Genomic DNA, 25,904 nt, shown 5'->3' with positions numbered 1-25,904 from the left:
AGACGTGTTGCACACCCCTGGGAGCACGGCTGCTCCTCGGGGATGGCTCAGGTGGATGAAAGAAGGGCTGATTCACTCAAGAGCACACGGAGCCTCTCTGCCTGCCTGCCTTGAACCTCCTCTGCTTCCCTTCTGGGTTTGGAAGCTCTTCCCTCATCCTTGTCCCAAGTCCTCACAGTTTCATATGGTCCCTGGGAGACTTTAGATGAAGTCCATCAGGGGCTGGGGTGAAAGGGGTAACCATAATTCTGTTAAAGCTAATGTAAAAACAAAGCCAGATTTTAAAATTTTTTTTCTTGACTTTGTCAGTAGTTGTGGTGATGTATGGAGGAGTAAAAAACAGAGAGAGAAATGATTTGATTACATTTGCTGCCAACATTAAGTAGAATGTTTTAGCAAAGCTTCCAAAGGAAATCACATTAAAAAAAATCTCAACAACATAAGGTGGTTTGAGATGAGAAATTAAAGAAAATGGAATAGAAATATAAACTCTCAGAATACCTCCTAAATTCTCATTGTACGTGAAAATTCTCTGTATCCTGAAAGACTTTACCTAAATAAAAGCTTACAACTGCAGAGTCAAATGACTGCTGCATTTTATGTAATTACTAGAGCAATCTGCTTGTTTCTTATGCTGTCTTTATCATCAGCCTTAAACATTGAATATATATTGTTAACAGTACTGCTCAAATGTAAGCTTTTTATTTCTGTGCATAATAAAAGAAAGGATTTCTGATTGTAAATTTATGGGAGCAGCTTTTTTTTACCTGAAGGTGTGGCTAAATGTAGATTCAGAAGTCACTCGAAGGATGAAACACTACCTGTATTTTTGCACTTACTCTGAAGTGTGGGATGGGATGGTTATCCTGCCCCACTATTGACTGTGTTACGGATTTAAGGGAAATAATTTCCCCTTGTAAGAAACAGATTCTCATCTGAGCTGATCTGTCATAACTTGAAGTATCAAAATAAGCTACTGAGTTACAAGAATTAGGCAGCGGATGATGCTTTGTGCGCTTCCAGTAGCTTTTGTGCCAGCCTAAGGACAAACCAGGTTACATCGTCCAACTAAGCTTCTGTTTGCCTTGGTGAAAAGGTACCAAAGCCTAATTTAACTGTTGCTTTACTGTCACTGTTAAAATGCTTCTATTTCTAAATGGTCTCGTTTAAATTCTCCATAATTGAAGTTTTCCTTGGTACCAGAGGCACTCTGTAGTTCTGCAGACCAATTGATTGAAATTAAACACTGTCTCATCAGACACTTCCCACGTTAAAGTCCATCTGCGTGGCATGCAGAGATGCAGTGGCACTGGATGTTGTTGCTATAGTTTGGATATCATTAGTTGCATTGGTTGCTGGAGTTTGGGTATTAAGAAAATACCAAAGGTCCGAGCAGGGAAGGATGCAGAGAGATGATATCAGCTCTGCTGCTATGGCTAAACTGTTGTTGCTGCTGAAATTTTACAGTTGGGGATGGATGTGTCCACTTATGCCACAGATGCTCATCCTACTTAGTGTTGGTCATAAACTGAGCTTTTCAGAAAGCCCTTATTACTGTAGTAACTGAGACTATCATAATCTGTGATATATTTTTTCTTCCGAACATCTCTGCAGAGTAGGGAGGGTAACTGAGACATTGAATGGCCAAGCAGATTGCACGTGGTAGCATAGAAAGTCTGTGTTAAAGCGGGGAAGTGAAACTTCATTGCAAGACAGCAGCCTCATCGCCTGCCTCTGCTGCTAGGACAGCTTTTCCCCTGCTGGAAAAAAAAAAAAAAAAAAAAAAAAAAACAACTTATAATAAAAAGCCTCAAATCATGATCTGGCAAACAAACCAACAAAAGAAAGAACCACCTCATCCCTGTCCACATGAGTCAAAAGCCCTGACCACAGCCTGCTGTGGGCAGCGGAGGCATCTTGGCATCAGGAAGCTCTCGGGCAGACTCGGGGAGAACCTTCTCGCTGGGGAGGGCTCGCAGAGCGAGCTGGTGTGCTGGGAGCTCGCGTGTTTGTGCGGTGCATCTAGTGCACCTTGGGTGCCGTCACGATAATGGCTGCATTACTGGGCACAAATTTTGCTTTGCATTTAAAGACTGAAGTGTAGTATCTGGGAAACGCAGAGGAGCTCAGTGGAGGAAAATAGGGAGAGACAGTCCAGTACTGTAAGTCCAGAGCTGCAGCAGCTCCTAATCAAGCAAGTGAAGGGTAAGAAATACCCTGTCTATAAGCTGAGTCACTGAAACAATAAGGAAGGTAATTTTGTGAGATATAATTGCCTTTGTGTGTACTGTTGCAATGTGTTATACCACTCTGAGCCTTTGCTCTGTAATGCCTAAATCACTTTTTCTCGTTGGTTGTTCTCGGAAGGTGCAGGATTCTTGTGTGGGTTTCAAAGGGGAGGAGGAGCAAATTTAGAGGCAGAAAAAGGGCCTGAGAGACTGTCTGTCTGCTGGTAGCCGGTTGCCAGCAGTTTCCACAGGGCTGAAACACTCCCATTTACTCCAAATGCCTTGACTCACAGGGAGCTTTCTCTCCATGCTTAAGCTAAGGTGGAGAAGCAGGTTCTGTCTTCTACTTGTTCTTAATTCCTGTAGTTCTCAGATTTTTTTTCTCTACTTTCTTTCTGCTTGTTGAAAGGATAGACTAAAATTAATTTCAATTAGCTTAGAAATATCTTCATTTCAAACTTTTATTTTACTGTGAAATCCTTTACATATGTTCTTGTTTTATTCTTCTCTACCACAGACTGTGTTTTCCCCTAGGAAACAACTTTTCATAGAAAAAAGCTATATTTCATGAATTACAATCTTTGTACTGGTAGACCAAAAGGGTAAACAAGTTGCATAACAAGTGACCACTTGGCAATACCAGCTGTAGATTTGAAAATACTCTTAATTATGAAACAAAAAAAACCCTAAAATAGAATAAAATAGCATAGCCAAGAAGACTTCTTGCAGTCCATTCTCTTTGGTGTACTTAATTGCTCTAGGCAGTGTAATTAAAAGGAAATGATGCCAGTTCTAGATTACATCAGTCACAGGAAAAAGTGATTGAATCTGTATTGAAATTATTTATGATGTAATGTGTGGGGTCTTACACTTCTATAGATTTTTAGGACATCTGCAGTATAAAAGACCTTTAAAAAATCTTTCTACACTCTCCATACTAGTAGTTGAGGGTTTAAAATGAAAAACGAAGGCTGCTGTCTGTTACTGGTACTGTGTCTATGTATTTCATAAGGTTTCCTGTGTTGCAAGAGTGAATACAATAATTGTATAAATCACACAAACACTCTTCAAATACAGGCTCTGATTTTCAGAACCAGAATTTGGGATTTCTGAAGCACTTTTCAGGTGGCCACAGGAGATCCCTTGATTTCCCTGTCCACGAGCCACCAGATGGCAACATCTCTTGGATGCAAATCCAAGATACTCCATGAGATTCATCACATTTGTTGTCTGGCTTTCCTGTCCTGCTTAAATCTCTTTGTACAACCTCTTTCAACCCAGCTCTGCCATGGTAACTCAGAGGATGCAATTAGCACCAGAGTCCTTAGTCACCTACTAGGCAAACCCAAACATGTGCTTCCAGCAGGGCTTTAAATAGCTGCCCAGGCTGGAGCCCATTGTTTGATAGCTCAAATGTGAATTCTGAAAATAGGAGGTTTGGACAGGATTTCCACTTTTAGAGGAGTAGGAAATGAAATCACGTTTTAGTAAAGCTCTGTTTAGGGGTGTTTTGTCTCCATGCGCGCCTTGTTTAATGAGAAAAAGTACGAGTTTTGCTGCCGCCCTTTTAACCGCACCCCAGATCACAGACACAGGTACCGATTGGATGGCCAGGTCCAAGGCCATACATTAACTTGCCTGTTAATTGCTTACAGCTCAGAAATCTCCACCTTTTCCTCTGCTCGTTGTTTTGCATTATTATCATGTAGAGGAGGCAGTGCTATCATACCGATGCATCTCATCTTTTCGGGGATAAGTACAGAGAGACCAGAACCCTGGGTTCTGCCTTTTTTGTTCTTTTGTATTGCCCAAAGCAAGTTTCAGTACGTGGCCCAATAAGGAATTCTTTAGTTGAAGAGTTGTTATCTCATTTTAAATAATTTTTAAAGTGTGGTTTTACATGAAGATGAGGAATTCACTTTATCAGGACAGAAGCAGTTGCTGCACCCATCTCTGCATAGACTGGAATAGTTTTTTAATTTTTGTATTTTTCCTGCAATATGTTGGCACTTCGCACAACAGCTCCTAGTAGTGAATTGTTTCCAAAGTAACTGAGGAGCAAAAGGAGAAATGGGGTAAAATGCAATGCAGGAAGAATTAAGGGATGGGTTATTTGACTTTTATCACAGGTAGGCCAGCGTATAAATGATCTAATTACATACTGTGGCAAAAAAAACCCCACGTATAAAGAAGAGAAGCCTAGCTATATGCATGAAAAAGTTATTCTGTGCGGTCTAAGATGTCAGCAAGGTAGAAACACTGTCGTGTTCGTCAGAAGAGTTAAAATTTGAACTGGGATGCTGCTGGATGATAACAGTGTGGCGATGTTCAGTACTTCATCATTTGCTTTTAATTGCTATTTTGGCCAAAGGGCCTAATTTCTGGAGACCAAAGGCAATCAGGGAGGTGCTGTACAGCATCATGAACCTGATTGCATTTTAAAGCATGGAGATCTCTTTTCCCTTCTGTAGGTGTGCTCATCTGTGTGATTTATTCAGTTACATATATTTTCAGCCTACCAAAAAGCAAACCTTTATAAATAGGCTATAAATAGGCTCATCACTCTTCCTGACACACCCAGGGTTTGGGTTTTTTTTTTGCCTTTTTAATGAGTCAGATATTTTTCTGTTCCACTTCTGGGGAAGGTGTCCAAGGGAGTTACAGCAGTCGATAGTTGAACACCCTGATGCTTGCAAAGTGCATGACTTGGTGCTTAACCCACATTAGGAGAAAGCCCCACCATCTACCAGCCAGAGCAGAAAAGAGATGATCAAGAGCAATAGTGTCTATTTTGGCACTGCGTGGAGCTCTTTGTGATCTTGGGCAAGTTACTTAACCTCATAAAAACAGATTTGGGCTTGTTTTACAGATGATAACCACTTACCTCCTGAGAGTGCCAGAAAGCTTAGCTCACTTGTGCTAATGCTCTGGGGAAAAAGGGCTGTTGAAGTTCAGATATTAGTCTAGGTGAAGGAAGCAACGGTCTTTGATGTGGAGACAAGTGTTGCCCCACCGATGGTTCCTTCAGAAGGTTCATGTATTGGGGACATGTTTGCTTACATCGTTCCTGTAGTGGTTTCAAAGCAGGGGGGCAGAGACCTCTTGAGCAATCTTTTCAGTATTGGCCACGCTTGTTCCTTACTGACTCCTCTTTCGTTTGAACTGTTTGCCAAAAGTCAGAACCTGTCCCAGACTCTTACCCCCCGAGTCTGACATCTTCTCAGATGTAGGGAAGGAGAACATCAAAGCCTTGCGAGCGGTTGCCTTTTCGAAGAACATTCCCCAGGGTTTAGCAGGATGCTTGTTTGATCCTGTTAGATGAAAATGGATTGTCAGCTCTGTCACCTCCCTTTCAAGTCTGTATTTGATATCTGGGGAAGTTTCAAGAGAACCATCGTTGGCTGCAGATCGGGACATGGCCTGTTTGTTACCTCCCCTTGTGCTGCACTGAACAATCTTGTAGCTTTGCTTAATTTTGGAGCTGGTTTTTCATGTATGCTGCAGCCAAGGGAACTCTCTACATCTATGATGCACCAGTTTAAGGAGGCCGTGTGTCTTGACTGAGGTTTCTCTAGTTGTTGTCATGACGGAGGAGCTTTTGCTGTCCCACAGAAGCGTTGCTTGGCTTCGTGACAAGGAAATGACTGTCCCAAAGTGTTTCTCTGTAGATGCTCACGGGCTGTGTTTGCCTTCTGCTTCAATCCTGAAAGTCCACTGGATTTCTGGCAGAGTAGCCATAGTCTAGGTTATTTTGCAGATGGGATTCTTGTGGGAATAGACAGAAAATAGTTTGGGGAAAAAAAAAAGTTTAGCTTTTCTCATGCTATTAAGGAGTCTTTTATTATGATTTTTTTTTAAACTCTGCATTCTAGAGAACTTCTCCTTCTTCTTTGCATGAAGGAGAGCCAAGTTCACAGAACTTGAGTCAGCTCCTGTAGGGTAGCACGGTGTTCTCAGCAGGCTGCATGCAACTCCCTGCTTTGTGGAGGTTTTAAACAAAATTAGTAAGTTCTACCAGCTCCTCATTCTGATGTCCTTAAGAACATGAGCAAAGCAAGAAGGTGGAGGGATGTACGCTTCTGAACTGCATTCAAGGCGAGCTCTGCCAAAGTTGTACCATCTCCCCGCTTCTCCCTTGAACATTTGAGGCTTCTACTGGGAGGACGAGTGGAGTTTGTGAATGGGTTTCATCTGGGCTGCTGAGATCCCTGCCACTGCCCGTCCTGCTGGCTGGTGATGTATTACAGTGCATGTGCAATATTTCCAAGAACAGTAGAAGTAGGTCTTCCTACCCTTATTCTTTTTTATAACATCAATACTAGCAAATCTATTCCTTCTGCTTTCACATCATCCTCTTGCTAATACATGCCTGGTGCTGGATGGAAAGAAGTTTTCTCACCTTTCAGCTTCAGAGCCTCCTGGTTATATTGAGCTGTTGCAGCGACATCCATGTGTGTTTTCATCCTCCCCTTCTACACTTGGCTTTGATACCTTTCCCGCTGCATTTGCTCTCCTTAGGAAGCCGCGCGGCCTCATCTCTGACAGTTTTGGTGCTACCCCTGGTGTCCTAATAGCAGTTTTGACCTTTCAGTTAACTTCAGGATCGCCTCTTTCAGCAGACAGAACCTGTATAGATGCCAAAAGCCTCAGAACAGATTTGGAAGGTTGGCTGAAAGACCATGAAGATTAGGGACATATTTTTCCTTTTGTCAGGGAAATCAACAGCAAAGGGCCCTGACACAAGAAGGAAACTTTCCCACTGACCACAAATAGGGGCTTAAATAGAATTTTCAAGCCTTTAAAAATAAATCGTCATTTTGCATTTAATTAAGCAGGGCTTCATGAATGTAGTAGTATGCTGAGGTCATGGGCAAAAAGAAGCTTTTCCAGTAATTAGTGCAGGGTCCGTGCTGTTCTGGCAAAAACAGCCATGACGTCAGTCCGAGACTGGAACAAGAAACTGTGCTGCATAGTGAACTTGAAACACAAACCTTATTATTGGAGGGGCATGTCTGACAATTACAAGTGCTGGTTGTGTTGGACACATAGTATATTTTTCCTTTTAAAATTGCAAAAAAGGTGTTGTGAGTTTTGTTTATTTTAGTTTTTAGCTTCTGAGGCAATGAAATTGCTGCCATGCCAGGGCATCCTTTCTCGGTTTCCCTGCCCTAAATAAATAAATAAACTTAAAAGTTATCAAACTTCCAACCTTCTTGTTTTGTAAATATGGAAAGTGGCCATTTCCATGTTTTTGTTTAGCAGAGGCAGCTTAGTTTTAGTTTTGTCATGTGAACCCAAACGCAAAGGGCAGGTGCAGCAGTGAGCATGGGGTCTGAGGGCAGGCGCAGGGCATGCCCGGGCAGGTCGCGCTCTCGTAGCCATTTAGGTCTTTGTTTTAGGTGAAATTGCGGTGTTTTCGGTACAAGCCAAGTGTTGTGACAGCATTTGGAGTATGTAGTTTTGCAGCACTCGGATTCTAGTTTCTGGTGAGTTACTGGAGTCCTGTGGAGCTGGAAAAGAAAAGTTTGACCATATAATCTGGCTTTTGGTACGTTAGAAAAGTTTCCACTTGAATTACTTAATGCTCTTGAGTTTACTTGTCGCTCGTCAAAAATAGCTTGGTCAGATAAGGGTGGCTTGTATTTCTTGGTTTATGTTGTGACAGAGAAGAGTTACATATCTTTTCCTTTTAAAGTCTGTAAGAAATACTTATCTCTGATGATACATATAAATTCCCCAGATAGTGTTTCATTTAGAGTTGTGACCCTTAATAACTTGCTCTTACCTGATTGCATGTAAAGACTATGTGTGTCAAAGGAGTCGCTCAGTTGTGTTTCTTCAGCTCATGCAATTGTTCTTTTTCACCATTTCCCTTGGTTTTATTTTGCAGGCCATGACTGCTGTGAGACAGTGAAGGTGGCACTTTGTGCCTCTAGAGAAGGTCATCCTGTTCTGGTTGTGGCAGAAGAGAGTTTCCAGTTCGTTGAGGATGAAGCCTATGATGCCGCCCAGTTTCTGGCTACCTGTGCCGGCAACCAGCAGGCACTAAATTTCACCCGATTCTTGGACCGGTCGAGACCACCCGCTGCCGATGTAGACTTTTTGGATGAGAAAGTGGCTTTGGCATTTCGACACCTGAAACTACCAGCAGAATGGAACGTGCTGGGAGCGGACCAGTCGCTGACCGGTGAGGGCCTCTAGGGCACGTGTGAGACTCGCGGGTTGGGAGAGAGGTGAAAAGCCCGAGAGAAAGGTTGGGAACTTTCCATGCATCTTTCAAAAGGTGTGTAGGCCTCCATGCTTGGAGGTGGGATGTGATGTGTGCCAGCGTACCCCTACTACATCTGCATCCTACACTTTGCACTTCAGACACCTTAAAATATATAAGGCACTGATGTTTTCTCTGTGTCTTCTCTTATGACACAGCGCAAGCTGTTGTAAATGGTCAGTGTTTAAAACACACCCAGAAGGGAGGTTGTTTGTGTGTATGTAGCAGTATGTTTATCAGCATCACGCTTCTAAGATTTCCTAAAAGAAACTTGTCTGTGTGTAGAAAGTCTGATGCTCTTGGGAGTATCATCCGTGTGCCACAAAATTGGCACTTTTGGTAAATGTTGGTTTTACAGCACGTGTAAAGTGACTGTAATGTATAAAATACATCTAATTTTTTTTTTTTTGAGAAGCTGGAGGTCTGTCCCTGAGGATTTGTATTGCATCCCTGGTGGTATGCCAGCTGGGTAACACAGCCATTCCCCAAAATAAGCCTGGACAATTTTGCAAATTAAAGAGGGTGAAGGTGGGAAAGCCTGACCCTTAACCGCAGCAGCGAGGGCTACTGAGAGCTTACAAATAAACGCTAAGGCTGGCCCAAAGTCTCCGGTGACTGCTGAAGCAGCAGTGCTGAGGTGTTTGGGATGCTGTGGCATGTCCGTGTCCTTGGAGTTCTGCTTTTCTTTGTCACAGGGGAGCTTAAGGAAGCATATTGAGGGACTGGGGGGCTAGGTCCAGTGTGTACAAATCCTTGCTGTAAATTTTCAGGGTATTTTGGCAAATAGTTTCACTTGAGGAACGTGGCTGTGAGGCAATCATTATCTTTTATAGGATGCAATGGCGTTAACACTTGCAGAGGAACGGGACGTGGCTTGCTTGGCACAGCAGGCTCGGTTCTCGTCATCACGACAGGGTTTTCTGCAAGAGTGTTTCTTGCTTTATTTTTCACTGACTTGCTGACTGCTTTTGTACATGTGAATACACAGGCAGGCAATCGAAGCAGTGTTAGCAGACGTTAAAAGATTTGATCATATTTAATGGTATCTGGATAGAAATTCAGATGCTGTCATATGTGTACAAGGAGATAAACACTTGGTATTTTTTTCCGCTGTGTGGAAGACACTGATGTTTCTTTCTGCATTTAAAAAAGTTGTGATAATGCAGGCATTTCTGGTTTAAGTGATAAAAATACAGTCAAAGTGATACTAAGTTAATGAAAACTTTGCTTGAAGCTCTGAATTGTTGCTGATTCTGCAGAAAGGCTGAGATCCGGTTTCTCTTTTTGACTTGGGTTATTCTTTGGAAAATCAGCACTTGGGGAAATCAGCCCATAGGATTTACATTGATTTGCTCAGCGTGCACTTGTGTGCCTGGAAGCTGTGATCCTGTGGGGCTCTGAATGCTAATGGACCTGTAGAGCATCCATTGCATCTCCAGTGAGAAGGGGGAGCTCTGTAGTGCTACGTGTTTTGGCATCTTGTGGTGAGGTTTTTGTGGACAAAAGTGTAAGTGAATAAATATAATGGCACTAAATGCAACTTTCATCTAAGAATATCGGTGCTATAAAATACGTTCCCTTGCAGTGAGTCCTTTCATAAATAAGTGAAAAAGGGCAGTTTATTGATGTCTTGGTCTCTTTCATCTTCTGATCAGCTTTTCTGCTAGAGGCAGATTTATCTGGTAATTTTTTGCAGTGAGCTAATATACATAGGGAATTTTTGTGATTGTGACGGGAAGGATTTGCATGCATAAGCATCCTTTTGGTCACGAAACTCTGTTTTGGTACAGCGAGATGGAAGAGATGTCTCTGATTTATGATGGAGCACTAGATTAGAAGAACCTCTGTGATGAAATGTAGCACCCCTGTACTGGTGCTTGTGGGTTAGTTTGTGTGGGGGTGAGAGAAAAGTACAGCAAAGATTGAAGCTGTGGGAGCATTTGAACAATTACGTGCGCTCTGGCCAGTGCCCCTCCAGTGGGACACCCCGTCCCGCGCCACGTCACTACCTATGAACAGCTATTCCAATTCATATTTCACATTTTGCTAAATGTCAGCACCAGATACTTCAAATAACCTTCTCAAAGGAGAAAATACTATAGAAATGAGAACAAAAGAAAATGTCAGATCCCTTCTTGAAAGATTTTTAGCACTGCCTCTTAGCTGGCATGTCTCTATGGGCTCTTGTGGGTTGGAAACAAAACGCTGCTGTTTAGCAAAACCTCTGAACGCAGGAGCGAGCCGGGAGCCTCAGCCAGCTCCCCGAGTGCAGCAGCTTGATGGGGAACTGCTGTTCGGAGATGGCTGTTGCCGTCAAACACGTTAAAAGTTGATTTTTTCTAAGGACTGAAGTAGGAGTCCAGCTTTTACAAAAACAGTTAGGAAGTAATGGTCTTTCTGCAGGCAGAAGCTGGGTAGAAGATCCACCATCAAGCACACCTCTGTGCTGATTTTTGAGGGGCGGGTGGCTCTATGCAGAGGCTTCTCCTTGCTTTTACCTGCATCCAACCCTGACCAGTCTTTGAGCAGAGGGCAGGGAGTTCATTGCCATCGCACATCCCAGAGGGCAGAGAAGCTCCTAAAAGTAACACCCAGCTCCGTCTGCTCTGGCTGTTTAATCTTTTGTGTCAGTAGGTTTGTGCAGCGCGAAGTGCATGGTTGAGGTCCATCCTACCGAGGAGAAGGAGGCATGTAACACCCCATGTGCTCCTGGGTACCAGCAGACTGGTGGTAGCATCATTAAAATGATCTTCAGTCGTTTGCATTCATCCATTATCATTCCTTCTGTTATCGCAGCCCCCGTCCTCCTTTTTACCCCCGTCTTTTCTAACACAGGAGTATGTTTGACTTTTTAGTATGGAAAAGTGCAGGATTACTGTGGACAAAGCTATGTGAGAACCGTCTACTTGCTTACGTTTTGGTTATCAAACCAAAGTCTTCATTCTTTAAGAGTTTGCCATTGCTCGAGATTAAAGGTATGGTACAGTCATATAGCCAAATTGTTAAGAGCACATTCTTTCAGCTGCAGGTTAGAAATACCTCCAAAATATTTAAAACTGCTGACGGATGTTTGCAAACATTCCAGTGCCCTTTTTTTTATTTATTTGTATGTAACCTACTTAAGTTAGCTGTTGCCATTCAACAAGAGAAGTTTGTTCAGCTTCAGTAATCCTGGTAATCTTAATCTCTTACACATTAGGTTGTCTTTACGTTTATTCCCCGTTATGTCTTTAGACATCATTTTCATTAAAACAAACTGAAAATAAAATGGAAGTTTCTTCCTGTGTTTTCATCAGGGCATTTTCAAAACCCCGCTATGTTTATTTGCAGTATTCTCATTCGCTTTTTTTCTTTGTTCTGCAACAGCAAAAGGTTTTATTGCTTAAAAAGAAACTGTCCCAAAATTAAATGCACTGAGCAGCATTGGTTAATCTAATCCTTACAGTAATGTTATTGTAGGTATTTGGTTAACATTGCTCAAAACCAAATATTTACTGATTTATATTACTCTGGTACAGCGTAAAAGACTAAATATGTTTGTGATCACAAGTCCTTAGTTCTTCACCCAAAATCCATTGGAAAAAAAGTGGATTTGTTTGGACCTCAGGAAGCTTTGAATGAATGCTTTGTGCCAAATTTAACACCACACTATGTTTTTGTAGGACTGGGGCTTTGACTACAACCTTTTTGTTCAGCAGCCAGCAGTGTGGAGCATGGTACCCAGCCTGGTCCTACCACTGACAGTAACGCTCAGGTGATGGAGAGCAGTGGCTGCACATCATGAATCCCTGATGGGAAAAGCGAGTTCAGAAGACAGAATCCACTGTCTTAAACCATTTATCAGTAGTCTCGTCTTACAGCTTTTCCTGCTTGCTTTTCTGTGGAAAGGTGATACTCTTGTCCAAATTTCTTATTTCTAATTCTTTGCCCTTCTGATTTGATCCTGATTTGACTTTAATAAGGTGTGTAGGTAGCAGTTTCTTTATGGAATATTTTCCCTCTTTTTATATATATATATTGTCTCAAGCTTTTTTATATATATATATATTTTTATATATACATCTATAAAAATATATATATATAAATATATATATTTTTATATATATATATAAAATCTTCTCTCAAGCTTTTCCGCATGGCAGCTACTCTCAAAAGGTATACTTAGGTTTCAGGGTGTTTTGATCAACATTATATTCCTGTGGAGAAGTAGCACAGTTGACCAACACCCGTGGAGCTGACTGGAAAGCAGAGAAGAAGGGACCTGTGGTGTTTTGGTCCTTTTTCCAGTAACGGTGGCCATGTTTTTGCTGTCTGGCTTGTCCTTAGGATGTTGTGCATTTGACTTCTAAGTTGACTTCCCTCTCCCGATGTCTTTTATTTATCTTATTCTCCCTGAACTCACCTGCTGTGTAGGACACTTCAGGTGCAGCCTCCTACTTGCTCTTTGTAGAAGACCTCAGATAACAAGTCTTAGCTTTTAGTCCTTAGCTTAGAGAAAGGACCCCAGAAAGACTTGCCTTAAGTATCTATTTAGCCACAGATAGAAAATATTTTACAGAGGTCCCAGGTAATGGGACTTTGGGAGAGTAAAATATCTTTCGGACCCCACTCGGTGCCATTCTAGCAGAACTGGGGATGGGCGCACCTAAGACTCCTGACTTAAGAGTCCTTGGGCTTCATCCTGTCTTGCTGAGGCAGGCAGAAGATACTCAACCATTTGGTTAGATGAACTGGATAGCAAAAGAAAGGCTGAAGGAGACGGAGGAAGCAGTGCTGTACATGGTGCCATGGTCCCGCTCAGCTGGTGCAGCAGCGTGTCCTTGCGTTGCAGGGGCAGGGCAGGTGCACACGTGCGTAGGGAAAGGATTTGCCTTGCAGGTAAAGAGGGTGTCTGAACCCCCTTGGGCAAGTGTGTCTGGACCTCTGCCCTGCACGGCTGCAGTCCTCACGGCTTCTGTTCTGGGGCAGTTGTGTCCCGAGGACTGTGCTCTTCCCCAGCCATACGCTGCCCCTCTGTAGTAGGCAATTCCTGGGCCTTGCACTTAATTATCTATCTGTATGAACTCAAATGGCATCCACAATTTCAGAATATCCATAATTAAGGATTACTCTTGTTGCCTTGGTATTCCAAACACAGCATTACTTTCAGGTGCCGTATAATCATGTCCATCTTAATTATTACAAGTGCACTGTAACTTTCTAAAGAACATAGTTGTTACTGCTGTCAAAAGTAGGGTTATTTACTGTTCTCAGTGGCATTTAAAGGCAGCTGTTTCAATGGAACAGATTGTTACACTTTATATCTAGAAATCAAAATTTAATATGTAGTCTGAGGATGTATGCAATATAAATACAGAACTGTGATTTTCTGTTTTAAATGGCTGAAGAGAAAACAGGCTAACTAGAAAAGCAGAACAGAAATATTTGGAGGCATGAGTAATGATTATGGCTTGTTTGTGTTGCAGTGGGGAAAAAAAAAAAGCAGAAAAAATCATTAGGGAGGATCCAAGGCTCAGGTATGAAAAGCTTAAAGAGTTTAATCGTTGAGTTAACTATCAGTAGTAAACAGATCTCTTTCAAAATCTCTTTTAAGTAATATTCTGACACAACCTTTGAGGAAACAGTCTTTTTTATTTTGCTCATTAAAAGTCAGCGGTGAAACCCAGACCCATGGTTACAGTTTCAGTTGTGTGAGCTTTCTGAGATGGTGTTTCCAGGGGCTGGTTAATGTTAGCAGAGGGTTGTGGTGATCAACCACCTTATGGAGCCATTCCCCGTGGGAGAGTAGGGAGAAGCCATCCCTTTGATGAGCTTTGATGAGATAGTCGGGCAGATAACCAGGAGACCATCTCATTAGATAAAACACTTAACAGCTCCTTGCAGTTACTGACGTCTTGAATATGTACAGCTTCCCAGAAATAATGTGGAATAAACATCCGTGTGCAGTAAGTACTGCCTGAGAAATGAAACCCCGTGAGCTCGCCAGGTAGGAGGTGGGTAGAGAGGGAAATGCTTTGCCCTCGCTTGAAATAGTCTGAATGGATTTGGGTTACAAGTTTAATAACTTGATGTACAAAACCAGTAGGATTTTAGTGTACAGCACAACACGAGTGTCACTGTGATTACAGATCATTGATTTGTTTGGTTGTTTTTTTTTTTTTTTTTTACAGAAAGGGAGAACCTGTGAAGAGAGAAAGTAACCAAAAAAGTGCCTTATTTTAAAGAAAAAAGCAAAAGGCCTAACAAACCTTTAAAAAGCTTTCAGAAATAGTTAGAAGGAAATTTGATTATTAGGAGCTAACATTTTTTTCCATGGGAGGATGTTAAAGATACTCAGCTGATGATGTTTTTCAGACATAAAGCTTTAATTTGTTCATCTGCTGCACTCTTTTTCTAGTGTCTCATTGAACCCTTTCAGTGTAATAGTTACAGGTATTCTTTTTGTTGGGTTTCATATCCTTTCCAATCTGCTGCTCACCACCTTCTCTGCCCTCTGATAAAGGACTGTATGGTGTAAATCGACATGATCTTTTCTGTGTGAACAGTGCAAAGTGGTCTGTTCAGCTGTAGTCTTTGATAAGACGTAAAAAGTCTTTTCCATACCTAAATTTAATACCCTCTGCAGTGGAAAGTGGGAAGCAGAAAATAATTCTTGTTCAGGCAGTGTCTGAAATGTGCTGCTCAGTACTCAGATGTACTGCTCAGTCTGTGGCTGAGAAATCATTGGCATGAGAAAGTTTCTGTTCCCTTTGATATTAGTGGAAATGGGAACATGAAGATCCTTTGGTGTACTTTGAAAAATTTCTTGTTTATAAGATTAAAAAACAATTGCCCACACATCTTTTTATTAACTGAACTCGTAACTCCAAACACAGCGTCTTTGCCTTGACCTTTCTTCAGTACTGTTGTCTGGTGGAGCCTTCCTCTAGGACCCCAGCTTTAAGTGATGGCCCGTTGCTGGTTTTTGTTCCCCGTGTTTCTCAAGGATTGATCTCAGCAGTGAGAACATTTACAGCAGAAAACAAGATTTTGAGGCCAGATTTGATCGTAGATTTCAAAATTACCGAGTGTGTGTGATTTTGGGTGAGAACCAAGTGAAGGTCACCATCACAGGAAGACTAGCAAGAGATGCTAGCCAGTCCTTGGCTGTCTGTTGCTTGATGAGATGTCTCAGGGCATGGAGGACAAACTGAGAAGTTAGGTGTGGGTTACTCTATATAAAGAGCCATTTTAAAAAAGGAACAGTATTTTTTTTCCTGTTATTTAATCAGGATTAAAATGAAAGTTTTTACTTAGAGAACAGTTCCTGTGTTCTTGGATGTGTCATACCCAAACTTTTTATTTTTTCTTCAATGCTTATTTGTTTTATGCTAATAGCACCTTAAAACTTAACCCTTTATGATTAGCAAAGTACATTTGACAGTCTTCTATGGAAATTTTTTCCTTAGTTACCAAGATAAACTGTCTGTTCATGTGTCACAGCTGAAAAAAAAAACCCATAATAATAATATATCTAAAGTCTTGTGTTTTGCCAGCTGGATTAGAGTGCCCTGCCATTATGGGACAATAATCATATGTTTCAACTCTTGCCTATTACTAGGAAATAAGAAAGGAACAAAACAACCTTGGCCTTTCCAGTATCATGTGTCTTGTATTTCCATAATTTCCTAATTACAAGAAGCTTTTTGTTGACATTGAAAGGACAGCCATTTTAAGATGAGGAGCTCATACTTGATATGTGGTAGGAGAAGGAGCTCTGGCTATTGCATGTTAAAGCTTTTGTTATTTTTCCATGCCTGAGACGGGCATTTTGCACCATGACAAGATTTTGAAATCATTGACTGAATTTCCAACATTTTGTGCTACAAGCTTCATCCCTTCAAAGGCAGGAAAGCTGGAGGGATCTGTCTGTCTTCTTCCCCTCTTCATCCAGCAACACTCCCGTACTTGATGCAGGCCAGCTCTCGTCTTGTTCTGAGCAACACCATACACCAACGGATGTATTTTTCATTATATATTAGTAGTTAATCCAGCCCACAGATGGCATACGCCTTTTAACTGTAGCTGTGCAACTTTTGCACACTCCCAAACCTTCTAAAGCCATTGCCTGGGGCCCCTGCAGTTGTTCTATGTACAGTACTTTGTCTCTTTGCTGCCATCATCTGTGCCCATCTGTTAGGATGGCCTCATGCCAGATTATATTTTAGGCAGATCTTTCCAAATAGGCCTGGATAGTGAGTTTGTATGTTTAATATGCTCTGGATGGCAACACGCCATGTCTTGTACAGATCTTCTGTGCACGTCGTCGTTGCTCAAAGGCATTGGGGTAGGGCCACGTTCAGTTCAGTTGCATTTGTAGACACCTCCATCCAAATGCTGGGACTACTGTGTCTGCTAATTTGATGGTAAAGAAGCTTGTTTCAAAGAATGGGAAAAAGGTGGGATTTTCAGAAGTTGCAGTCATATGAGCAAATTACATCAGATGGGCATTTGGGACAATTGGGAGGGGGCATTTCGTCTATGGAAATAGGAGACAGAGAGGGCACCCAGTTGGATCAGGCACAGGATGAGTACTTGCCTGCCTCTTGCAATCCTCGCAGTTGATATGTGTGTTTATTGGTGAACCAAGAGTTGGTGAGTAGAAGATGCTGCTACCTAACTGTAAGGCTCTCAGCTGAGGGAGGAGGAAGCATTTTGGCCAGGGACCCACGCTTATGCTTTGCAGATCTATGCTGCTCCATTTTGGCGCAAGGCTGTCCATTTTACTTAGGAAGATGATTTTTCCTTTCAACAAAGTAGCTAGAACAGGCGATCCCGTGCTAGAACAGATGTGGTCAGACCAGTGCAACACATTCTTTATTCGAACAGCAGTCGTTTGCTCTAACAGAAGCATGTTTCCTACATCTCAGTAGGAAGAGTTGTATTGCTTTAGTTATGCTAGCTGACTCTGCCAGTGTGTTAGTACAGGTAACGTAGGAGTATTGTGCAAGTGCAAGTTCATTGAGTGAAACCTTGGGCATCTGCTTTCACTCTGGGTAAGTCCCACACGTATCAACGCTTTCTCCTTTTTGGAATCTCATCAGTAGCCTTTCCTTTATGTCTGTCTATATGGTGTGTTATTTTTCACTGTTCTTTAAGTCCAAGACTGTGACAACCATCGATTAACTACCTTGTTGCGTTATTTCTAAAGCATTACACTCCATAGCACTTAATACCAAAATCCTTGTCATTACTCTCCCACAGGCTGAGAATTTGTCTCTGAGTGAGCTCAGCTATTCCCTTTTTCTCTGATCAGCTGGAACCTCCATTCAGACATGCTCATGTATTCAGGACAGCATGGTTTTGCTTTACAGTAATCAAGAGGAGGTTAAGGGGGAAGGATTGGTTTGTAGCCCAGAGACCTAATTTGGAGTCATTCAGAAGAGAGACTGTGCCAGAAAGCTTTTGGTTCTTGAATACAGATTAGTTCTTCAGGAATTGATCCAAAATGTCGGAAAAATTGCATGTCAGGCAGGGGAGAACTCCCCATTTTTGCTTTGTTTTTCACTGAAGGTCTTAACGATGTCCCTTAAGAAAGCAACTAAGCAAGAAAAACAACAACACTTTGAAGAAGTGATTTCTCTTGGGGCATACTTCTTGAGGAAAAAATACTTAATTAAATCCTAAAGCCATTTTGTACTTGCATTTTTAAACCTTCTGTATAGGTTTGGCTGGCAACCACATTAATAACGCAATAAGTCATTGCTATGATATTAACGGTATTATACCAAATGTGCTCATTGGCATGGTTTACTGAGACCCAGTTGGTGTTTTTTTGTTGTTGCTGTTGCTGCCAGTCAATACTGAAATCTTTTGTTAATTAAAAGAACAAATTTTTATTTCTCGCAGTTTTTTTAACCCAAATGCTTTTGCCCTTCATACAGAAGTAACAGGCTTTGATCTGCAAATACTGTATTTCAGCTGTGCATCTGGAGCTCATTTCTTGTTGAAGCTTTTCAAAGCATCGTTCTAGGGCTGCAGCTTTTAGAGTAGGGGGATATTTTTCTGAGATGAAAGCTTAGGCTCAAGAGTGACTTTTACCAAATTAGAAGGTCACAGTTATTAAACATAAAAAGCAGTGGTGGAGATTGCTAGTTTATAAATGCTGCTACTCAGAATGATAGAGCTTCTGTATAAAGCTGAGAAAAGCTAGTCTGAGGCATAATCAAACCAGGAAAGCAAAATCCGCACTTTTTTTTGTCTACATGAGAGGTTTAAGTGTTCTCTTTTATACCTGCTTTAGATTTGTGCTTCAAATGTAATTGATTTTTTTCATGCCTTGGGACAAATCAGCATCCTGTTAAATAACAAAACCTACCTGTTCCTAAAACCTGGTCCTGGGTGTGTGAGGAGAAGGCTTGGGCATCTAGAAAAACCCACCTGACCATGCCAGGTTCTGTTTGGAAGCACTGCGGCTTGGTGGTTGCCGTGGCTGTTCATGAAATGGTGTTTTTTTCATATTGGCTTCTGTGGTCAGTCTCACCCTGAGAGGTCCTGAGCACTTCCAGTCCCACCGTAGCATGTCCCTTGCTTTAAAGTGCTGGTCTCTCGTGAATACTGGCACCCAGCGTGTTTTTCCAGGTGCTACAGGTTCCTTGGCTTTTGGGCTGTCAGCTCCATGCCAGCCATTGTGTGTGGTGTGGTGGGGAGGTAGGGATATGGTATTCACCTAACCCGCAGCCTACAAATTCCCTTGTTTTTTTTTTTTCTTCTTTCTTCCCAGAGAACATCCCTCGGGAAACACTGATGCATTTTGCGGTGAGGCTGGGTCTGCTGCGGCTAACGTGGTTTCTGCTCCAGCAGCCTGGTGGAAGAGGAGCTCTCAGCATCCACAACAACGAAGGGGCAACGCCTGTGAGCTTGGCCTTGGAGAGGGGCTACCAGAAGCTCCACCAGCTTTTGACCGAGTAAGGATGATTTGATGGTTCCTCTGCTAGTTTTCCATTCTGTATCATGCTTGCCTTTGCTGTGCATTATCACTGAATAGTGTCTAAGAGCCATACTCTACCCTAAAAGGCAATTTTTGTATAATTTTGCTCTTACCTTTCTTGCTAGCAACAATGAGGGCAGGTCCTTAGGGTTTAGGGGAAATGCAATATTGTTGTTATGTTCCGCTTTTCTGTTGCACAGTGTTCTGCTTCCAGCTGTCTCTTAAAGCCCAAAGTAAGTCACTGTAATATCAACTAATTGAGACAAACCTTATGCAAACACAAGTGAAAAAGCTTTTCTTCAAACAAGCACAGCTGCCCAAAAGAGGGGAGCTAACGGCCTTCATGGTGGTGGCTGACTGTTGTGTTCTTACTTTGTAGATCTGGAGTTTTTTGGTTAAAGGAAATAATGATAATTGTATTGAAATAAGGCAGCATCTTGTAGAGAACAGGTATCTTACCAGTACAGGTAAAAAAATCAGGTAAGAATTAATGCAAGTATTTAACAGCAGAAACTGTTCTCTTTTGAGCGGTCATGAGAAACAGCCAGATCTTACTCACTCCTAGCAAGTAACTAGTCGCATGAGCATTTACTGCAGTGTTTTACAAGGAATCCTTCAGAAGATGACAAGTTATTTTTCAATAGCAAATGTTTAGAGATGGAGCTTTAAAAGCTGAGGCTAATAAAGGCAAAGAGCTTAAAGAAGTCCTGAGGGGGCTATTTGTAAAAGAGAAAAGATTTTGTCTGCATGTGTGTTATTCTGATGCCTGGTTCTCTTAAGCTTTGTTATTAACTTTGTTTTCTGAATTGAATTTTCAGATACTTGGGGTTTATGTTGAGTGATGCAGTGTCGTGTTTAGGAGTCTGCTGTGTCATCCACATTATCATGCAACATTTCTCTGTTATGAATTATAAATTATTCTGCTTTCTGTAGTTGTTGAGTGGGGTCTTAGAGGGCAAAAAATACGATCTGTGTTGCTGGAGTGATTGCATTTAAGTTTCATCTTTAACAATTCAGCCAACCACACGCAAAGTGAGGGTGAAGGAGAAGGTGCAGGGTGGGCCAGGAGCTGTACTCTAACCGCCTCTTCTGCCACCCTTGGCTGGGATTAATACAGAGATGATGACAATGATATGTTTTTCTCCATCGGGTTCAACAGTCACGCTGTGAAAACACCCAGCTCTCTTGCAGACTATCTTGTAAAATTGGAATGTGCAAATTCATCCCATAACTGCATCAAAGTTCTCCAAGGTGAGACTAACCGTGTTAACAGACTTTACATACTGTCAAGAAGCTTAAGTTGGCCAAAACTTTATTATAAAAAGCTTAAGTTGGCCAAAACTTGAATATAGAGCTCACAGCAAATACTGCAGTCTGAATATGAGTAGAGCTGGTAATTTAAAAAGAAATGGGAAGTAAACAAAACTATTACAACAGCTATTCATGTATTTGGTGGAGTAAGTATTTCACAACTGGTTCCAATAGTGGAATGGCAGTTCTCGCTCAGTGGAAAGAAAAAAAGAGTACTTGGATTACATGGTGACACTCTGTGACACTCCCTTTAATGGATAGTGCTGGTGTAATCCAAGGGATTTTTCTGATGACCTTTACAGTTCATCCTTGAAAATAAGACACTAGCAGCTTCAGTGACGTTACCATCAAGATCCCCAATCCTGTTCTTCTTAGTATAGCCTTAAACTGTTCATTACAGTTAGCTTTCCTCTTGAACTGCTGGGCGGAAATATAATGTATGAACAGCTGACAGCCATGCCACATATCCCATGACTCTGAAAACCCTGCTGTCTCCATGAAGCCCTGCAAACAGAAATCTGTGGACGCTGGAAGTCGTGGACCCCTGTTTCAATGGGTGGGATGGTGGCAAAGCACCATGCGATGAGCTCGGGGCTGGCCGGAGCAGTGGGAGCAGCGTGTGACATGGGGACCGCCACGGCCCTTGCCCACGGGAGGGCGGTGGCTGCAAAACGGACACATCCTGATTTCCCAGCAGAGATTTTTGTTTTGCTTAGCATGTTCGGCAATGAGATGGGACTGAGGCTTGAAAATCCCTATTGAGAGGAGAAATATTGAGTTTCAAAATATAGAAAAGCAGCCAAATTCCATGAAGAGAGTATATATCATTTATGTGCTGTCAAAACACAATGGATACTGTACAGCCTCTTTTCTGCGCTGTGCTTATGTGCACGCTGTATAATCCATGCACGCAAATTTGGCACGCAACTCGTACCACTCAGCAAATACAGAGCAGCAACGCATGTTAGCGAGAACCCATACAAAGGAGTCATTATTTTTACAAGTAATTAAACTGCACTTCGCCAAATAAATGAATGCAGTGTGTTTTGTAATGCATTATCCTTGGGGGGATTTTATTGTTCACTTGCTTGCTAATTTGCAGGACCCTGCATTTTACAATGATTCTCCCAGCCAGCATTGGGAAGGGGTGAAATTTTCCTGTAATTAGGATACAATCATTAAAAAGCAGACACAAAACCTTCTTCGTTGTTGCAGTTTTGTTGGGGTTCAGCTGCAAAGCAGCTTGATTCAGCTGCAGTGTAAATATTTTTCTCAAAAACTAATTACACTGGTGACATTTTGAATTTCTGTTTATCAGATGAGCTTTCCCTTTTCAGCTGTTGCAGTTTTTCATGTAAAAAAATGAAAGATGGTTCCAGTCTAAATTTTGCAACCCTTGAAGTAGTCCTGTCTGTAGGCTCGAGCTTGTGCGCTGGCTGTTGCATCCTCTGGCAGGAAAGGTGCATGCACTGCTTCTTTCAAGGCTGAACTGAGGAGCTGCGATAGAGCACACGTAGGTCGCTGAAGATGCAGGATGCCGATAGCAGTGTTTATTCATTGGTTGTGTATCATTCCTGAGGGTGCTTGTTTTATCTTTGAGATTAAAACTGCACAGCAAACGTTGTCCTGCAGTGCAAATGGAATAGGAGAGTGCAAAAGGGCAGGAGTTTTTTAGGGAAAAAAGGGTATTTCTCTAGGAACAGTCTTGTTTGCTTGCTAGCAGCTTGGTTAATAGGTTTTTGGGGTTTTTTTGTTTGTGTTTTTTTTTAAATACAAATTTAAATACAATTTAAATAAATTATCTTTACTTGCATGAAAAAGCTTCGGAAACTAGGCAGGCTGCATAGCCCTCTCTGAGTTTCAACAATTTCTGCGTCTGGCAGGAGCAAATTCCAAAGCGAAGGGTCCTTCCTTGAAGCCAGTTACTTCCCTGTGTTTAAATTGGGCAACGCTGGCTGCGGGGCGTTGGCAGAGCGCGGCTGCTCTGCTCATTAGAGAAGGGCTGGCTCTGAAGAGCCAGCAGAGTTTATTAAACAGGGGGGGTAGTTCGCTCTGCTCCGTGTGAGTAACTTGGCCTGTGCAATAGGACAGCTGCAGTTTGCAGTAGTTGATGTTTTCAAATGTAGTTTGGTGTAGTAGTATAATCTGCCTGCCAGCTCCATGTTCTTCAGTGCTCTGTAAGTCAGGCAAGGAAAATGGCTCCAAGAAACAGCAAGCGTGCAGAATTTCAGAGAAGTCGGAAGTGCTGTTTTGTAAAACATACAAACACTGATTTTATTTCTGATTTCATTTGTGCAGAATAGAGTTCTGTCTAGTAACCCACAAGTATCGTGCTTTTTCCATAAACTCAAATACTTGTAGTTCCTTCACAGCTGAGAGCGATTTATGCCCCCTGAAAAAGGGGAGTAATAGAAAAGTAAAGCCCATAAAAAAACCCTTGCATTTTCCTAATCCCTGCAAAGGAGAAGTTTCACAGTTGTAACAGTCGCTTGAGTTTTTTACTGTAATATTAGTTTTGCTTTTGCTTGTTTCTCTGCTTGTTTATTGCTGTAAAGCGCTTCTGCACAGCTCTGGGATTTCTCTGCCTTAAAATCTCCTGGTAACAGCCAGGTGGCTCAGTATGCGAAGCTATAAGTCAGTACAAGTCTGTATTTCCAAAATTAAACTGATTTAATTAACACACTGGTAGCAGGAGGGTTTTATGAATGTTTTGTATTCTATGATTATCACTTGCTATTATTCTGATTTTACATAAGTCTGTGCCGTAATCTCTGTGGTGCCTCTCAAATGAGGAAGCTTTTTCAGTAACTTTACTTTTATAATTGAATACACTTTTCTGAGCCAGAGCTGCAAGATGATTTCCCTGGTACCTTATTTCTTTGCGCTCCGTTTTTAGCAAGTCCTTTAAGCATGTGTTTAATTTCAGAAATGTCCAGTTCATGTTCAGCAGAGTGTTTAAGCGTGGTCTTAAAATTAAGCATTTCTTAGAGTGCCCTGCCAAATTGGGACGATAGTTAAAGATGGACATATTTCACTGAGTTTTGGTGTTATGTTTTTCCATTAAATTCAGTCTTTGTGTAGGTGAAGAGCCATCTGTGGTGCAGATGCTTTCCAAAATCACTGGTTTCCTGGGGCTGGAAATGTTGTCTACCACTACGACTTCAGTGCCAGATCGTGGCAGCTGTATGTAAACAGGGTGCTTATACCCCCGAGAACGTAGAGGCTGACCCCCCCTTTCCTGTGTGCACCCTTTCCTTTCTTACGATCTGGGAACTAAGTGTGCCAGGCTCTGAGTCTCCCCGTGGTTACAGCAGGTCTCCTAGTATTTGTTATATGGGGAGCATGAGCGGGACTCAGCTGGGGACATGCTGGTGGCCTGAAGGTTGCCACCACACTGGGCAGGTGATGCTACACATAATTTTATTTCTGGCTAAGCAGAATCAAAGGCTGAAGAGTTTATTGAAGTAACGCTGATGTTTTTCTCTCTCTTCTTCCACCCCAAAACAAGCAACAAATCCTTCTGATTGTTTTTTGGAGTGCCAGGCAGTAGGTTTAGGGTATGGCTTGGAGAGGAGAACAGTTGACTTTGTCTCTGTAAGTGCTGACACAAGATTAACATTTAAAGGAGGGTTAGAAGGGCAGTGAGAGAGGACCTGAGGAGATGTGCATGTGGTAAGAGGATGCCGTTTAGCTACCAAAGCGTGGGAGGAACAGTGATCCAACAGGGTCTGGTTTTGCGGCAGTGTATTGCTGAACTGTAAGATTATCGTTTGAAACACCATTGTTTAATCAATTGATCATCCTGATTAGAAAGATGCTCAGGTGCTGTGGGTTTCTTCTGGCCACAGCAGAGAAGCAGACTGGGAGGGGGGGGGACAGGGGAACCAGGTGTGAACATGATGGAGCAGGAAGAGTTTGTGTTTCTCTCTTTCCACCTACTCACCACTGCGTGCTCCAGCTTCTACTGGTTTCCTAGTGTGTTCCCACATCCCTGTGAAGACTTGTATTTTCATGCATTGGCTCCCTCCTCTCCTTTGTTTTGTATGTATCCGCCTCTGAATACCGAAGAGAGAGAATTGGCTTTGTCCGTATGGTAGAAACAGCTTTTTACTCTCTGATATCCCACTCGAAAATTGCAGGTCCTGGGAGATGATGTTCATGTAAACAGGCCTGTGAGGAGGAGAACAAAGAGATTTGAGAAGATTTGGTAAGATACAAGAAGAAAATGATTCCCCCCATAGCAATCCTGATCCGGGGGTGATCCCAAAAATCATAGGGGCCATAAACCCTGAACAGCCTTGTGTGGTTGGTAAGTGATTGTGATAGACCATTTTCAGGATAAATTTAGAAAATGTGGATAAGTAGTTTCCCAGAATGGGTTAGCTGGATACCCAGTTAGGATACTCGTATTTAGTCTCTGGAGCCGATCTGCTAGAAGTAGTGACATTCGTGGTGGGGATTGAAGTTTGAACAGATGAAGACGACTTTGTAAACTGCTGTGTCAGAGGCAGCCAAAGCGATGGCTTCATCGTCGCGTTGTGTTACAGAGTCTGTGGTCACGCTCGCTTGCAGCACACGGAGATGTTCTGCAGAGACAAGCCTTCCTTCCATATCGCTTGTCCTGATCTGAGATGCTGTTTTTAGCTGTAAAGAAAACATTGCTTGATAAAGTAGTCTCCATGAGTGTGCTTTTGTATTTAAAATGAAACAGATGGCATCTGTTTTCTCTCTTGAGTGCATTTCGTAGATTCACCTTAAATTTCTTTTGTTTACTGATGAGACTTCAAGTTGACATTGAGTTCTGTGTTGGACCTATGGCTCCACATCCTGAGCAGGGCATCTTTCTTTTAGATAAGACTATGAAAATAAAGCAAATGGAAAAGTGCATTTAATAACAAACAGTTATTCTTACGAAATGCACATCGTGCTATTTGGCAAGTATATTTACCACAGTTTGTAGCCGTTTTTTTTTTGTTTTTTTTTGTTTTTTTTTTTTTAATGTATAATTAACTTTGGGGCCTGAGAAATGCTTGGGTTTAGGAGCAGAGATCCTTTGTGGTAGGAAATACTGGATGTGCTCTCTTAGGATACGTGCGTCTGCAAAGAGCTGTTGAAGGAGCAAGCCACC

The 25,904-nt window shown here is 42.0% G+C and overlaps 1 protein-coding gene across 5 annotated transcripts in view; it reads left to right on the top strand.

The window, feature by feature from the left end:
* The window catches only part of AKAP13 (A-kinase anchoring protein 13), a 205,397-nt gene that overhangs the window by 65,190 nt on the left and 114,303 nt on the right, over positions 1-25,904 (top strand). For all 5 annotated transcript variants that reach the window (XM_082321821.1, XM_082321824.1, XM_082321823.1 and 2 more), the window contains exons 5-6: positions 8,119-8,415; positions 19,259-19,442. In XM_082321821.1, coding sequence (XP_082177947.1) covers positions 8,119-8,415; positions 19,259-19,442 — 481 coding nt within the window. The remainder of the gene's footprint in view (positions 1-8,118; positions 8,416-19,258; positions 19,443-25,904) is intronic.

The sequence above is a fragment of the Platalea leucorodia genome (genome assembly GCF_965183815.1).
Source record: "Platalea leucorodia genome assembly, chromosome: 9".
NCBI classification, from domain to species: Eukaryota; Metazoa; Chordata; class Aves; order Pelecaniformes; family Threskiornithidae; genus Platalea; species Platalea leucorodia.
This window is presented reverse-complemented; position numbering and strand designations above follow the sequence as displayed.